General features: G+C 41.2%; 1 protein-coding gene across 1 annotated transcript in view; it reads right to left on the minus strand.

Annotated features, from left to right (window-relative positions):
- Nucleotides 1-5,147: 5,147 nt before the first annotated feature.
- Nucleotides 5,148-16,971, minus strand: part of LOC110170958 (forkhead box protein K2-like) — a 17,209-nt gene continuing 5,385 nt past the window's right edge. The window contains 9 exon segments of the mRNA XM_055152673.1: nt 5,148-5,538; nt 6,949-7,152; nt 9,828-10,051; nt 11,948-12,098; nt 12,101-12,135; nt 13,201-13,394; nt 13,928-14,074; nt 16,436-16,589; nt 16,728-16,922. Of these exon segments, the coding sequence (XP_055008648.1) occupies nt 5,312-5,538; nt 6,949-7,152; nt 9,828-10,051; nt 11,948-12,098; nt 12,101-12,135; nt 13,201-13,394; nt 13,928-14,074; nt 16,436-16,589; nt 16,728-16,922 (1,531 nt within the window). The 3' untranslated portion in view covers nt 5,148-5,311.

A 16,971-nucleotide genomic window follows, 5' to 3' on the forward strand; every position in this document is an offset into this window, starting at 1 on the left:
CATGTTGTTTTCTTTCATTAAAAAGAATCCACGACAGTAACTGAGTAAAAGTATTATTAAGAGTATTAGTGAGTACTACCCCTGTGTCATTGGGCAAGACACTTGAGCCCCTGTCTGTGTATGAATGTGTGCTGTTTGTTGGGGTTTACTGCTGGATGGTGCAGATTTTTTGTAACTAGAAGAAGAAAAAAAGAACAAAAGAGTAAATCCATAAGTCAGTGTGTGGTTAATATGATGAGTTTTCTGTCTGAATGATTCTTTCTGAAGCTTTGGTTTCACCTGTGAAAGCTCAAGGAGCATTGAAGTGCACTGAAATGACAATCTCCATGTATTAACAGACAGGACACATCACTGGGCTTTAAATTAATTTATTTTAAAAAAGCATTTCTCCACTGAAGCAAAACAACATCAATTTGTCTTTTCTTTTCTCTGGACTTGGAACGTGTACAATCAACAGACTCGCCGGGTCGCCAGAAATGATCAAGCAATAATAATATGATCATAATAGAATAATAGTCATAATATTGAGAATAAAGAGGTGTAGGGGAGATCTGCCAACAACCACAACATCAAGACGGCCTCATTTGAAACACGGGACAGGAAGTAGGAGGGCGGGGCTTAAGGGCTCCACAGGAAGTCAAAAAAAGGGAAACTCAAAACTACAGAACACTGCACTGCAAAACAAATACGTACAAGTTTCAAATGTCAAATGATTCAGAATCCTGTGTTGATTTGAAGTGGTTTGGACCAGTTCAAGTGATAGTGTGACACTTTCTGGGGCTGGAAAGTCAACTGCACTGTTCTACACAATAAGAAAGTTCAAACCATACTTCACAACATTCTCCATGGAGACACACACACCGTTTATGTCCTACAGTGGAATATTATAGCCAAAGGAACAATATTTCCATGGAAACAAATGAGGGAAGGCCAAATACGAGTCAGGTTTGTGGAGATGCAAGCCCCTCACAGTAAAACATGCTTTATTTTAGTCTATTTTTGGTTAAAAAGTGACATACTGGGGCTTTAGCAACTCAGTTAGACCTAGATTTTTAAGATATTTGGAACAATTTGAACTGATTTATGAGCAAAATCTTCTGCCCAATCTTCTGCTTCACTTTATTTTTTAATTCCAGTTAAAACAACAGACAGTGACATCTGATTGTGTCTAAAATACAACATTTGGAACCCACGTTTGAAATGTGTTGAACGGATAATTACACAAAGTTCTATTTGATGTCAGTTTGTCTCTGATAAATCAAATATTGGAGGAAAAAGTGGGACATTTCTCCAAACAAATCAAAGTGAGTGCGACCCATGAGTTGTATTCAAACTAGTCCAAACTCCTCCAAAATGATCAGTGCTCTTAACTTAGTCCTTTTAAGTGGAGTAGATATTTGTTTTCCAGTGTGGCTCAAGTGCAAGTCTGTTTCTTTTCCTTTTGTTGGGTTTGTACAGTAAACTTGTGTGATTACATGCAGGGCTCACATCTGGAAGCTACACACGCAAAGAGTCATATAGTTCTCATGGGTTATCTGTGCAATGATTCCCATTCAAATATGGAGCTTTAACATTGAGTTCATATGCCACAGAGAGACAGAGAAAGGGAGAGAGGTTACAAAATGACAACGGGTCGGAATATTGGGATCAAAAATGTCCAAAACAAGTGGAAAGATTCAGTTTTGTGACACCGATACACTGCAAAAAGTCCAGATCTGCAATCGGGAAAAAGTCTGGAATTCACAATAGATTTTTCTTGACTAGTTTGGACTAGATTTATTGAATTACTTAGTATCAATGACTTGAGTTGTTGTGATGTGTTTTTTTTCTCCAATTTTAATCTTGTTATTTCAAATGGCCAATGAATTTGGACTAAATAAGTTCAAATTTCCAACTGAAGTGGCAGAAAAATGCAGTTGAACTACGTTAGTGATTAGAAATAGCTCAAGTCATTTTTCAAATCATGTAGACAAGTGAATAAATGAGAACTAGTCCAAAGTAGTCAGATGAATGGAGTGAATTCAAGATGTTCTTTGTTGCAGTGTACATCCGTTCCCTAAAAACAAGTGTTTGTGAAAAAGTCCTATGAAGTGAATACTGCATATCTACTGCCATGATGAAGAGGTTTGGCCCTGTATCCACCAAATGTGAAACAAACAACATGCTTTCATTTGGTTTGATCCTTTGAAAAACATCCACATGATTCATCTGAACTTGTCTTGTGTCTTTAGGCAAGACACTTCGACCACATTCCCCGCTCCAGACACAGAAACGAGGCTGGTTGTGAGTGGAAGGGCATCCGACGTAAAAATCCACCAAATGACTGTGCCAAGTCGATAATGTGAAGTGATGAATACCTTAATACATGAAGTGAAGGACATTTGGAGCAGATTTGGAGTCGCCGCTACTTGAAAATGCATGTCTACACTGTCCAAACAAATGAGTCAATAGAACCACATGACTTTTTGTACAATAAGTCTCATTTTGTTCAATATTTGTACACAAGCATTTCATAAACAGTAACCAAGAGCCACGTGAACATCATTTTACACAAATACATCCAAAAGATCCAAATAAAGCTACTGGGAGTCACAAGGCTGCAATTTAGGAAGACATCATTTTGTGTGACACTTGGATTCTATTTGATGAGTGGTTTTTAAAGCTGCATTGTGTCACTTTTCTGGTAGATGGACCTCCACCTGCTCGTCTCATGGAGATGTTATTGCACTGTCTGGAATGTTCCACGTTCAACTTGTAGATCTTGTGTTTGAATGGCTTCAAATCACTTGAAAAACATGCACTCTTACAGTAAGCGGGCTCGCCTCTCCACAGATTTGACCTGTAACTCGGCCTGGTTATTGCTCGTCTACATGGAGACGAGCAGCCAGAAAAGTGACACAGTGCAGCTTTAACTTGATTTCATTCACTTTGAAGGTTTCAGTTCTTTTCAATAGTTTGAAGGTTTTCCAAAAGGTTTCAGCACATTTTCATTTCCATTCATATCTGCCAGTGAAAGAAATGGACGATCATTAAGTTTGAAATGACAAAATGATTCAAACGTCCAAAATCTTCAAACCAAATGTGTAGCAACTCCTTCAATAAATAGAGTTCAAACTAGTGAAACAAATGCAGTTATTTCAAGTGGATTTTGGTGGAGACAGGGCTGTTTTGAGCTGCCAGAGGATTTTTGGCTCAATCGGTTGCTTTTTTTTCTCCCTAAAAAACATGAAATGAATCCATCCAAACCAAGGCTCCGTTCAGGACAGAGCCGGAGGGTAAGGCCCGTGGAGCGGCGAGGGGCGCTCTGCTGCCCCCTGGTGAGATGAGGTAACATGACAGCCTCAGTGTTTCCTGTACACATTTGGACTGAGACTATGGTGGCACTGGTGATACCAACTGAACCCTTTTCATTCCATTTTTGTGGAGCTCAACTTTGAATTCATGCTTCTACACTTGATTCAATTTAAAATCACTTGAATTCACAACATTTGTTAGTATTTTAAACTGAATTTATTAAGTTAGGAAGTCAAAATTTGCAGATTTGCAACATTTTATTTCAGATGTCACATTTTGAGCCAATGGAAAAAGTTGTATTTTGTCACATTTGAGGTGAAGGAAGTGAACTTGGAATATGAAAGAATATTTTTAAAACTTTTCATTCACAATTTAGCTTAAAATAAGAACAAAATATTCTGGGACCAGCAAAAGAGGAACATAAAACTTAATTTACAAACCAAAAACTGTCCCAAAACTCAAAATAAATATTCTGAATTCAAGTCATTTTAATGTTGTTTTTTGCAGTGTACTTTGTCTTTAAAATTCTTCTTTTTACCGTGTGGTTGATTTTCTCCATGAATAATAATAATAAGTATCATTTGTTGAACCAGTGTCAGTTTGTTTTTGACCACAGGAGGCCACCATATTCTCTTGGATTGAACAGGAAACAGTGGGCGTCCATTTGGGGGCGTAGTTTCTCTCCCGCTCCGAGTAGAGTTCAGAATGAGCAGCTCTTCTGGTGAATAAGGCCTGGTTGTGGTTTACATCCAGATGTTTCCATCTCCTTGAGTCCTGTCTTTTCATTTGATCTCAAAGGGGCTGCACAATATACTGAACGTTCTGTTTCACTTTTGTCTGAGGACACATTTGTGCAAACGTTCTGTTATGGGACTTTTTGGTCAACCGTGTAACAAAGAAAAGATCAGGTTTTGTGTCGGAGCTTTTCTAGTGGGAGGGTTGGACCTGCTTGTCTCTATGGAGATGACATTACATGGCTAGAATGTTCCATGGTATGGCATTAAACTGTCCATGTTAATACAGAGACAAGTGGGAGACTTCACCTGGTCAAGTTACGAGTTATATCTGTGGAGAGGTGACCCTGTTCACAGTAGTCATTCATGATTTCTGTGAAGTATCATTATTATTATTATTAGAAATATGGTCAAGTTTAATGCCATACTGTGGAATATTCCAGGCAAAGCAAAAACATCTCCATGGAGACAAGCATGTCACGTCCCCACCATCAGAAAAGTTACGCACTAAACCTTTAAGTCACCAAAAGCACATGAATGTCATATTAATATTCCTGAATGTTTGTGGCTGGATGTCGTTTGAAATTGTAAATATTTGTTTCTAAATCGAATCGGCTCATTGATCGTTGTTTTTGTCGTCTACAAACACTAAAACAACTTGGCATCGTTTCATTCCAAATCCAATTTTCGCACAAAGAACAATCGCGCCAAAACGTGTTATTTCGTGTAGAAGTGTGCAGCCCCGACCTGAAGCCGTCTTTACCAAAAGTCTTACAGGGCAAAATGAAAGCGCTCTCCATTTTGGCACTGCGGGAGTCAATGGAATGGCAGACGATGGGAGCCGAAAACTATGGAGGAGGAGGAAGAGGAGTAATGTAGATTTACGGGAAAGATTACACGCCAAAAAATACACTTACACGAGTTTAAACGACTTGAAATCTACAATATCTGACACTGAGTCGGTGGAACTTGATTTTATTGGTTAGTTAATGCGTCTGGATAATTTGACTTGTTTCAGTGTCATTTTTTTTTTCTTTCCAGGTGATATTTTCTTTACTCTTTGAAATACTGAAGTTCAAATTAAATTATTTGACTTGCAATTCTGTCCAAAACCAAAAATATTTTAGCTTCAAAATAAGAAAAGACACACTGAACCAAGTCAAAGTCAAAGTTTTTAAGTAAATATTCTGACCAGTTCAAACTACTCAGATATTTCAAGTGCTTTAAACTCGTGTCGGTGTTTTTTGGTTGCGGTGTAGGGGAGGTTTCGGGGTCGGGATGAGTTAGTTGAGGTCGCCGCTCTGGTCGTTAGCTGCCGCCGTGTCGTTGGAGGGAGGACAGGAAGTGAATGTCGGGGAGGAGGAAGTGGGCGTGGCCTGTTCTGGGTCCGGTTTGGAGCGTTTGGCGTCCGGTTGCTGCTCCGCGCTCTGGTCTCCGTTGTGGCGTTTGGTCGGGAGGGAGGCGGAGGCTGAGGCGTGGGCGGCCAACAGGTGGAGGGGGCTGGCGGCGGCTGGAGAGGACAGAGGGACACGGAGGTTAGACGGACTCACAAAAGACGCTCTGAACGGACGATTCTAGTCCGAGAGCACCTCATCCATACAATGCAGTCGTCGACATTTACTGTGGTGTGAGGCGAACTGCAAGCAACAGTTTTTAGTTTTTCAGTTTGTCACTCTCAACTTTTTGTACAAAATCTAAATTCTAAACAAAACATGAACATATTTTATTGATCACAGGCTCCTGAAAAGAAGCTGTTGCACTCTGAGGATCTCAGCAACCTGCTGAAGTCCAGGTTTAGTCCTGTTTTAGTCCCTCAAACATCAGGGACCAACCTCCTGCTGTAGTCCTGCTGTAGTCCTGCTGTAGTCCTGCTGTAGTCCTGCTGTAGTCCTGCTGTAGTCGTGCAGTAGTCGTGCAGTAGTCGTGCAGTAGTCGTGCAGTAGTCGTGCAGTAGTCGTGCAGTAGTCCTGCAGTAGTCCTGCTGTAATCCAGGTTTAGTCCATTTTTAGTCCCTCAAACATCAGAGACCAACATCCTGCTGTAATCCTGCTGTAGTCCTACTGTTGTTCAGGTTTAGTCCAGGTTTAGTCCAGGTCTAGTCCAGGTCTAGTCCTGGTTTAGTCCCGGTTTAGTCCCTCAAACCTCAGAGACCAACCTCCTGCTGTAGTCCCGCTGTTGTCCAGGTTGAGTCCAGGTTGAGTCCAGGTTGAGTCCAGGTTGAGTCCAGGTTGAGTCCAGGTTGTAGAGTCCAGGTTCAGTCCCTCAAACCTCAGAGACCAACCTCCTGCTGTAATCCTGCTGTAGTCCTACTGTTATTCAGGTTTAGTCCCGGTCTAGTCCCAGTTTAGTCCCGGTTTAGTCCCTCAAAGCTCAGGGACCAACCTCCTGCTGTAGTCCTGCTGTAGTCCTGCTGTAGTCCTGCTGTAGTCCTGCTGTAGTCCAGGTCGAGTCCCTCAGACCTCAGAGATCAGCCTCCTGTTGGTGCACAGAGTCTGGTCTAAACATGAGTCTGTGTTTCAGTTTTCTGCAGCTCCACCTGGAACAGTCGTCCTGAACATGTGAGACAGACCTCTGCTCTGACTCTGACTTTAAATCCAGACTCAAAATGGTTCTGTTTAGTTGTGCATATGACTGACTCTTTTAATGTTAATTTTATGATTATTTATGTTCTGATCTGTTTGTATTGTGCTTTGAATGTCCCTCTTATTCTGTAAAGCACTCTGAATGACTTTTGTACAAATTGTGCTATACAAATAAACTTACTTTGCCTATTTCCATTTTTGTTCAACCTGATGTGGACCTGGTGGCGCTCAGAAAACCAGACCTCACTTATTTTGTGTCAGTGTCATGTGTTGCAGTTGTCCGTCTTTAAACTGTTGTGTTATAGTGTTTTCCTGCCTCTTTTCTTCGAGTGCAGTACCTGAGCTGTGCCCCTGGATGGCAGTGGCGAGGCTGTGTGTCCCGTTCTGGGTGATGGTCTTGATGGGCAGCTGGTGCGTGCCCAGAGGAGGCTGTGGGAGGATGGTGAGTGTCTGCAGAGAGGAAGAGCTCTGGGGGCCTTGGATCACCGGAGCAGAGGGACCTATGGAGCCCACAGCCGGAAGAACTGTCTCAACTTTCACTGCTGAGGGACAAAAGCTTTTATTTCAAAACACGCATCATGTACAATCAACTTTTTAACCGTGTCAAAGTGTTTTCTCGCACCATAAACTGAAAGGGCCTATTTGATTCTCTTTTCTGATCTGTGTTCTAATGTTTCCTCATCACAAACAGACCTGGACTTGTTTTGTTTTGTTTCATTCACACATGTTGAACACACAAACCCTGCACATTTAGACTGAGTTCTTCTCTCAAACTGAAAACACTGTTCCACCTTGTGATGTCATGTGGTAATACAGGAAGTGCTCCACTGTGTTTTTGAACTCCATACACCTTCTTTAGAATCATTTGTATAATTTTAGCTTGGGCTGTTGAGTAAACACAATATTGCAATAACACTGTCTGATCAATCACGCCGCACTAGGGTTCAGGTCACCGCGGTAACCACATTTTTCATTTTAATGAGGCTCCCTGTACATGCCCCACAAAATGTTACTACTCTACTATGAACCAAATCATGTTTACGTGGCTCTGAGCAAATGGGTTCAAATACTGTGACCTGACCCAGACCTGCACACGTGCTGAGCCCCACTACAGTTGACCATCGTATCTGTGGGGCTGTGCCTTGTGAACACATGGTTTTGTTTGCGCAACGAATCCCCCTTCGTTTTGCTCTTTACACTCACGTGCAGTGTTTAGGACCTGTTTGAAATGGCCTACGCGCTTAAAGGACATGGTGTGGCAGCGTGTGCATGCTCTGGATGTCTCCGTCCAGGTGAGGAACTTTGTCTTTGCACTGTGTTCGTGTGTATGATTCGTGACCTGTAGTGTTCACGCTAGAACACCGTCTGTGGAGTTTCAATATGTAGCTATAAAACTATTCAAAACGTGTCTGCTCCATGTGCACAGGACACTGTGCACCTTTTTCTTGTCTCTCACTGTTTTCATTTAGTGATAATTGCATAAGGACTAAAGTTGTCCTCTTTGCGCAGGTAACACAAGCAAATACACAAGTCCTGTGCCCTCGTTTGTTAATCAGAGTTACAGAGTATGTCTTTAGGTGAGGCTATGATACGACCCGACTCACCCACACCCACTTGACCTCGTCTCATTGAGTTAGAGGGTTAACCGTGCATCAATACAAGTGTCAGAAAGACACTGGTGAACAGTTTGGTCAGTAATTACTGTGGCACTCCTCCCTGCCTAAACTGGGACATCCTTTTGGATTCAATGGACATTCAAGGTATGCACAGTGCTACAGGCGCCCCCTGCAGGCGCCTCTGTGGAGGTTTCTGGTGGCTGTATGGGCTTTACCTCGTAACTTGTCTGTAAAACCTTACACTGCCCAAGCAGGTGTCTGTCATTCAGGCCTGGCTCTGGTTTGACATTGATATTTTTCAAGTACATTTACATTGTACATGTATTATTAAAGACCTCTGTGCTGTGACACACACACAGCAAACTGCGGTGCAAAGGCACATATAAAGTTAACACAAGGGACAGTTTTAAACCACGACAGCCCTAATTTCAGCCCTGGAATTGCCAATCTCAACTAAACAAAAAGTAAAGTAAAAGTTTATTAAAATACGTTCATGAATCTCTTAATTTGAGCTCAGGTATTCGCTCCTCCTCCCAGTTCCTCTTCACTGTCCCTCGGTGCCTCATTGAGCTGGGAAAATCTGCCTTTTCCTACACAGATCCATGGTTTTGGAATCATTTACAGAAAGATCTTAAATTTGAATCTGTGGTGTCACTTGATAAGTTCAAGAAAATTGTAAAGCGTGTCATGATCGAGACGTGTTTTTCTTGAGAGGAGCAAATGATTTTATGTGATACTTTGTGATTTGACTGTTTTGTATTGATTGTGTTGATACTTCTTGGTCTTTCTGGAAAAACAGATTCTGAATCTCAATGGAACCTCCTGGTTAAATAAAAGTTAAATAAAAATAAAATACATGGTAGCGGTTCACTTGAGCATTTTGAGTTTTGGAGATGTAAACAGACTCATAATAAAGTGTTACTCAAACATGTGAATGAAACAAAACACAACTCCAGGTCTGGTTTTGAGGAGGGAACAATATTCTATCACGTCTTAAAGCTCATAAAAGTAACATTTGCGTAACATAATATAGAACCTTTACACAGACTCCTTCACACACTTTCTGTCATTTACAACCATAAATCCATGCTTATTATAGATTTAAAGGGACACTGCGCAACTTTTCTGGTGGAGGGTCCATCACCTGCTTGTCTCTATGGAGATATTACTGCTTTGCCTGGAATGTTCCATGGTATGACTTTAAACACCTTTATTTAGCATTTATTAATTAAGTGTGATTCTATTGGTCAAAAATGCAATCACTCTCTCTGAACAGGGGCTCCTCTCCACAGATCTGACCTGACCAGTTCAGTCTCTACCGTGGAACATTCTAGACACAGAGATAACATCGCCATGGAGACAAGCAGGTGACAGATCCTGAACCAGAAAAGCTGCACAATGCACCTTTAAACATCTGCAGTTTGTTTTTAGTGTGAGACGTGTGGTCGCTAAAAGAGGAAACTGTTGTTCATGTTCATTGTTTTCGATCGGCTGATGGACCCGGAAGTGACATCATCCTGAGCAGCTCTATTGTTTGGGTTGATCTGAACTTTGTGTCAAAAGTGCCCTCTCCAGTCCCAGTTAGCGCAGCCTCGTGTTACCTTTGACGTCGGCGTGGTTTCCGTTCTCCTGGCCCTCGCTCTTGATTAGAGTGGCCGGTTGGAGCACGGTTCCGGCCGGGATCTGCTGCAGTACGTGGACGGTCTGTAGGGGGGCTGTGAGCTGGAGCTGACGGGGGAGGCCATGGTGTACGTGACGGGCTTCAGGCTCTGAGCTATGGGCCTCTGCACCGCGATCAGCACCGACGAACTGCTCACTGGGGACCCTGACGGAGACAAGAGAGCATTATTATGAAGACGACTTTCACTTATTATAGCAGCGCCTCACATAGATCCTTGTGTTTCAAACCTAATTCTACGTTTTATTAAAAATATTAAATATAAAATAAACTAGGGATTGACTGGGTTTGTTTACATCCAGAGAAACTGATGGCTAAGGTTGGGTATCATTCACAAGTTGTCAATATGATACATACCTCGATACACAGGGCATGATATGATGTGCATCTCTATAAACTGAGCTTTCCATTTGATACTATACATTTCAAATTGATTCAATATGGTTCAATAAAAATAATGTCTAAATCAAGGCTGTGATTTTAAAAGTCTTTGTTAAACCACTTCTTGTGCAAAGTGAATATAAAACATACACATTTTAATACTCAAAATCATGAAAATGTCAAATGTGTCACATTAAAGACTTTCCCTCCTCTAAACAAACAACAAAACTGCAGCTGTAACAAAATAATTTAGTAAAATGTACAAAAAAAACCTCTTATACTGATACATATAGAGCAGCCCACGATATCAATACTGTATCATCACAATAAACATGTGACATGGTATATCAATATTTGGATTTTTTTGCAAAGCCATACTGATGGCCAATCAGCTCTGCCGATACTTTTTGGTCAATATATAGGGCCAATTTAGATTTTTTTTTTTTAATTCTGTAATTTAACATTGACTACAAAACTCACGCACAGCCCTTTTTGACTGTTAGTCCATAAGAGAGCAGTGTGTAGTCATGTTTTCTGCAGCTCTCTCTTTCCACTGAAATGTTTAAATCAAGTTTTATGTGTATTTTTAAACTGCAGGGCAGCCAAAACAACAACTCAGTCTGTGCTGGAGATTTATGACCGATATGCTATAAAGGGCAAATATCGGTCAATCGATATAATCGGTCTAACTCTAAAATAAATAACCAAGTTAGGAATGTTTTTATATGTGGATTAATTCTGTTTGTGGTGCTAATTAATATTTACTATGCCTCAAAATTTGCATTAGAGTTTGGTGAAGAATTCGGTCTAATTCAAGAATCAGTATTTCACTCGTTGTCACAGTGACTTCCCCTGGAGCTCGCTGTCCACCGCCTCATCTTTAAAACTGTATTTTAGTCTGACTTGAGAAACAATGTGAGACGTGGCCACACCGCCCTGTCAAAGACACTTCACCCACATTGCCTAGTCTGAAAGTGGTGTGTGCGTGAGTGGTGCTGCTTTGTTTCAGTCAGTCTGCCCCAGGGCAGCTGTGGCTACAATAGTAGTTTACCACCACTGATCATGGAGTGAATGAACAATGATCTGTAAAGCAACTCTGTGACATATGTCTCTGAAAAGCACTATATAAATAAAAACCTGCTTATTTACTAAAACACAGATAGAAACAACTAGCATGCTAACAGCACCCCAGCCTCCAGGAAAGTGACATTTTGTTTTTCTTCAACAACTCCTTCAGTATCAAAGATCTCTGCTTCCTCATTCATACTGATCAAATATCACACACAAAACAAAATGAACTATGAAATGAAATACATCAATATTTCCAGACAATAAAACAGATTTTTAAAAAAGCTACTAAAACATGCAATATCTACAGGAAATATTTATAACTAAACAGTATTATTTTCCCCTGCATTTTATTTGAATTTATTTAAGGTGTATTTGTTTTTTTTCCCCTTGTGTAGTTGGTTCTTATAAGTCGGGGACTATAAGAAACTTGTTGCAGACAGTCCACAGGGGTCTCATTTTGACCCCAAGAGCTGCTTTAACAATATATTTATTCTGGATCTAGACAAATGTAGTTTATAAAAGTATAAAGTTAAAAATGCTGAGAATATTCCCAGCGTGTGACGTCTACAGTATAATCCACCGTGTGTGTACCTGGCGTGTTGTGTGCGAATCTCGTCTCCTGGATTAGTTTGGGCTGCACGTTGGCGCTGGGGGCGGGGACAGACGTGTCGACCTCCAGAGGGACAGGTGAGCCCTCCCTCGACAGGCTGTCCGGGGTCTGCACACCGCTGGAGTGAGCAGACAGCACCCCCGAGTGGTTGGGAGACGCCGGTGCACTCCTGACAAATGACAGGAACATTTTATTAAAGAGGAGGATTTTACCTCGATGGAAAATTAACTGCAAACATGTGTAGATCAGCACGTTACTTTTTATTCTTTGGAGATAGAGAGAGACGGAGAGAGACGAGAGAGACAGAGAGAGAGAGAGACAGAGAGAGAGACGGAGAGAGACGGAGAGAGAGAGACGAGATAGAGAGAGAGAGAGAGACAGAGAGAGACAGAGAGACAGAGAACCTCCAGTGTCCGCAAAGTGTGCTTAGTGGACTGTTGTGCTTAGCCCTGTACTTAGTAACACACATTAAATGGGCCAGAACCCAAGTGGGTCCCTTATGATCCACACTGGAGTTATTTTTTAGAAAGCCACGTAAAATGAGGTGTTCTGTAGGATGTGCATATGCACCAAACACGCTGATGCCGTTTCATATGTTCATTTAGTCACCTTGTTGCAAGTTTCTTATGTTTAATTATAAAATTGTATTTATTTAATATGAATTATTATATAATTGTTACATTATACTTTCTATTTTGTTTCACCAAAAAAAAGTTAAAAACAAGGACAAGTTCACATTGGTTGAGCAGGTCTTGAGTTAAGTATTTGAAATAAAAACCTCAAGATTTATTTATTTATTTTTGTAATTCATGCCTTGAAAGTCAAAGAATCTAAAGTTCAGGTAAAAACTAAACTTTAAGATTAATTTTGGTAAGTAATTCTCAACATGAAACTAACATCATTTCTATGAGCAAACCGTACTGGCACCTTACAGTTCGACCTTTGTTTTTGACATTCTGAGTCTGAGATCCCTTTGGTCTTCATGCTAAGGCACTCCCCCTTCAGAGCTCTATCACAACATAATCAGCCTGCAAGCCACTAAAGAAACTACTGCACATCGCATCAGGTTTGTGAAGTAGTAGTGTCTTGTTTTGTATCCTGCTTTTGTACATTTATGGAGAATTGGAGAATATGGGAGCATGAGTGCACAGACTCTTACGGCTAAACGTGAGGAGGGTTTTGTATATTTTAGCCAGATCACAGTGTAGCTCCATCCTCCCTCCGTAAGTCTGACCTGGATGAGAGGGGTCCGTGTGGGGCTCTGAAGCAGGGGACTCCTCTGGGCCTGCGTTTCCTGAAGGCCTGTTCCACCAGTTTAGCTTCAGACGACGGGTCTATCCTCCAGAACGAACCTTTCCCCGGCTCCTCCTGAGACCGGGCCACTTTTATGAAGTACCGGTTCAGAGAAAGGTTATGACGGATCGAGTTCTGAAAAACAGGAGGCAGATGATTGTAGTTTCATCTTAAAAGGAAATATGAAGCAACACAATATTCACTTACTCATGTGACCCTCTCCTCCTCTGCTCTCACACATAGACTGGATAAAGAAATGCACGAAGATAACCCACTAACCACTGCCACAAACTCTATGTGAGTGAGTGTGACATCACCCACAGCGTTCAGCTCCAGTCAAATGAAGCTTATCGAGGCCGGCAGTGATAGAGGTGAATTTGGAGCTGAGTCCCATATTTGGAATTCTGACTGAGTATCATAGCAACCAAAGAGCCAATCAGGAGTGAGGCTGTTGAAGGTTGAAGGCATCTGATTTGTCTGTTATTAATGTTCATGTCTTGATTCTGGTCGCAATTGACTTTCTACAGAAAAATGTGGCAAATTTGATGTCTGCTGATGTCAGGCTTCAGATTCAGACCTACAAATGTCTGTGTTAACCTGGTCTACATGATCCTGGTGTTTTTATTTCACTCGGTGGTCTGTATATAAAGTGATGGTGTGGTCCTCACCTGCCAGCCCTTGTCGGCGGTGCGGTAGTAGGGGTAGTTCTTGGTGATGTGGTTGTAGATGCCGTTTAAAGTGAGCTGTTTGTCCTGAGCCAGAGTGATGGCCTGGACAATCAACTGTGCATAGGAGTACGGAGGCTTCGAGTCGTCCTACAGAGAAAAAAAACACAACATTTAATCTGTGTTTAGGATTATAATGCATTTTAAAAGACTTGACACACACAAGTCAGAATGAAGGTATTATGTTTGACATTATGCAACCCTTGTAAGATCTGCTGTCCCACAGGTTTCACTGGAGATAATTCTAGTCATTGTGATGGATTTAACCTTGCACACGATTCTTGCAATATTTGGAGTTCACAAACTCACAAGAATCCATCTTGAGATACTCTCGCTGTGAGGGTCAAATTCACCCAGCAGCAGGTGGACCAACCACAGAGCGACATTGAGGTTTGTGTTAAAGCCAAAGGCGAAGTGCAGACACACGTATGAGTCAGTCCATATGAAATCAACCGTTTTCAAGGAATCTCCCCTATGAGCCATCTCAGAATTGGCTGGAAAATTTTCCAAAAATTTCTAAAATCACCAAATGAAAAAAAATCTAAAATTTTTGCTCAATCCCTTGAGTCGTTTTCATAAAAAATAGACTTAGGAAGGTTATTGTAGATTCTTGGTCATAGATTCTAAATCTGATGTCAAATATTGGTTATTGGTTCTTTATTAAGCTCATTTTCAAAAATTCCATTTGAAATGAAGGAAGTTAATGGTAGATGTTTTTATTACTTTAAACTAATCAGAATATACCAAAGTTTCTCTGGAAAAAATTTTATCAACATCTAACTGTGCCCACATGGGGAACCGAGGGTCCAAAGAAGGGGCCAAAAAAATCACATTTGGTTTGTGACCATATTTGAGACTCTACACCATCCACATGAAAGCTCAGAAAAGTGTGAGATTGTTGTCAGAAATGGTCATTCTCTCAAATATTCAGGTTCAACAGTGAGTTTGTAAATCTGCTTGGAGTAAAAAGATTTTAAATCTCAAAAATTGAAAAAAAATTAAATAAAAAATTGAGCGGTAACCAAATATGAGATTTTGGGGGCCCACAGTGCCCCCCCTTAATAAAGATACTAAATGTTTGACAACAGATTCAGAATCTATGACCAAGAATCTACAATAAGCTTCCTAGTTCTATTTTTCATGAAGTTATGGTCTCTCAAACATGTTTTTTAAATAAAGGCTTCTGAAAAAGTGAGCATGGCCCCAAAATTTCAATGGGCCATAACTCAGGAACAACTCAAGTTTGGATTAAGCTAAAATTTTAGATTCTTTTATTTGGTCATTTTAGATTTTTTTTATTTTTATTTTTTTCAGCCAATTCTGAGCTGGCTCATAGGGGAGGACAGCTGATTTCATATGGACTGGCCCATATTTCAGGCGATTTTAGACTATTTTGTTTGTGAAAAACATTCTGCATTTTGAGGACAAGAAAAACATCTGGATTTAGCAAAAGTTAAAGTTTATAAGATCCAAACATTTGTCATGATGTTCTGCATTTTCCTGATCTCTTTCAGTGAGGGCTGTTCCAGACTGAGAACGTGTAAAACTCATTCAGCCTGCAGCACAACTCAGTCTGGTGTGAACCAGGTTAGTGACGGACAGGGTCCAGAAAATAAGCTATTTTTATCAGTCATTATATTTTTACGGCTCATTTGGGCATGTGGTCACAGGAAGAGTCTTTTTAAACTCGTTGATTCAGTAACACTGCAGTCAAACAGGACATTATCCAGCCCTTGTACGATCCTCTGTCCCACAGGTTTCACTGGAGATTATTTCATTCAGTCAGTGTGACAGACATTTTATTATATTTTTACAGTGTGACAGGTGGTTACACGCAGAATCTTTTTAAATACAAAAACCTAATGCCATTTTAACAGTGTCTACACTGAACCCCTCCTGGGCGAATGAAGGATTACACTGTCTCAGAGTTATATACGTTTTTTTTTTTTCTTTTTAAGTTCTGTCTCTCGGCCCAATACTTCCAAGAAATCTAGCTCTTCATCTTTATCTCAGCTCTTTATTTGAAATGTGTTTAAATTATGAGGATAAAATGTAAAAATGTAGACAACTGTATGATTTTCAACCCATCAAAACAGTTATCCAGCTCTTTTCACCCTTCAAGGCCCTCAAAGGACTTTACATCAAGGAGCCACTCGCCCACTCACACACACATTCACACATCAGTACACACAGACACTGGGGGTGAGGTGGATTAAGCGTCTTGCCCAAGGACACAATGACAGCATTCATCTGTGGGAGTAGAAATCACACCGCCAACCTGTGGATCAGTGGATCTGACCGCTCAACCGATCATGTTTATGTCAAAATCGGGATTCAAACCGCCAAACACTTCCACCTGATCTACTGCCCCCAGTTCTCTACGTCATTCACACATTATTTTGAGTGAATGACGTAGAATCCCTGTTTACGTAGCCTCAGGTCCGTGCGTACCTTGGGACTGTCCCCTCCGGAGTTGTCCTTCTCGTGCTCTGGTTGCGAGTTATCGTTTATGAGCTGAAGTTCTGCTGAGCTCACCATTCGACTGCCCAGTCTGTACCCAGAGGAGCCTGCCCCCCGTGGACTGGAGGGGCACGAGTTAGCAGCACTGTGGAAAAACACACATTAAAACATCACAATCACCAACAATGCCGATTTGGAAATTGTGCTATGAACCAAAAGGTACAAAACGCGGATTTAAGGAGAGTTGATGGAATGAGAATATTACAAGACAAACTCCAGTTACCTGATGGTCCCTGTGGGGGAGGGCAGGGGGCTCATGAGGTGGGCGATGTTTTCTGGGATGCTGATGGTTAAAGGAGAGATCTGAGGCTGAACCGCTTTAACTGGAGATTCTGGAGCTTCACGTTTCACTTTCCTGCCACTGGACAAGGCCGTGAATGAGATCTTTATGTTTGTGCTGGGGAACCGGAACGTGCACCTGCAGAGAGAGGAACAACGAGTCAGGAAAACAGCAGCAATAAGACCTG

Source organism: Boleophthalmus pectinirostris, unplaced genomic scaffold (genome assembly GCF_026225935.1).
Source record: "Boleophthalmus pectinirostris isolate CB_2022bp ecotype Guang Dong unplaced genomic scaffold, ASM2622593v1 HiC_scaffold_17, whole genome shotgun sequence".
In the NCBI taxonomy this organism is placed as follows: domain Eukaryota; kingdom Metazoa; phylum Chordata; class Actinopteri; order Gobiiformes; family Gobiidae; genus Boleophthalmus; species Boleophthalmus pectinirostris.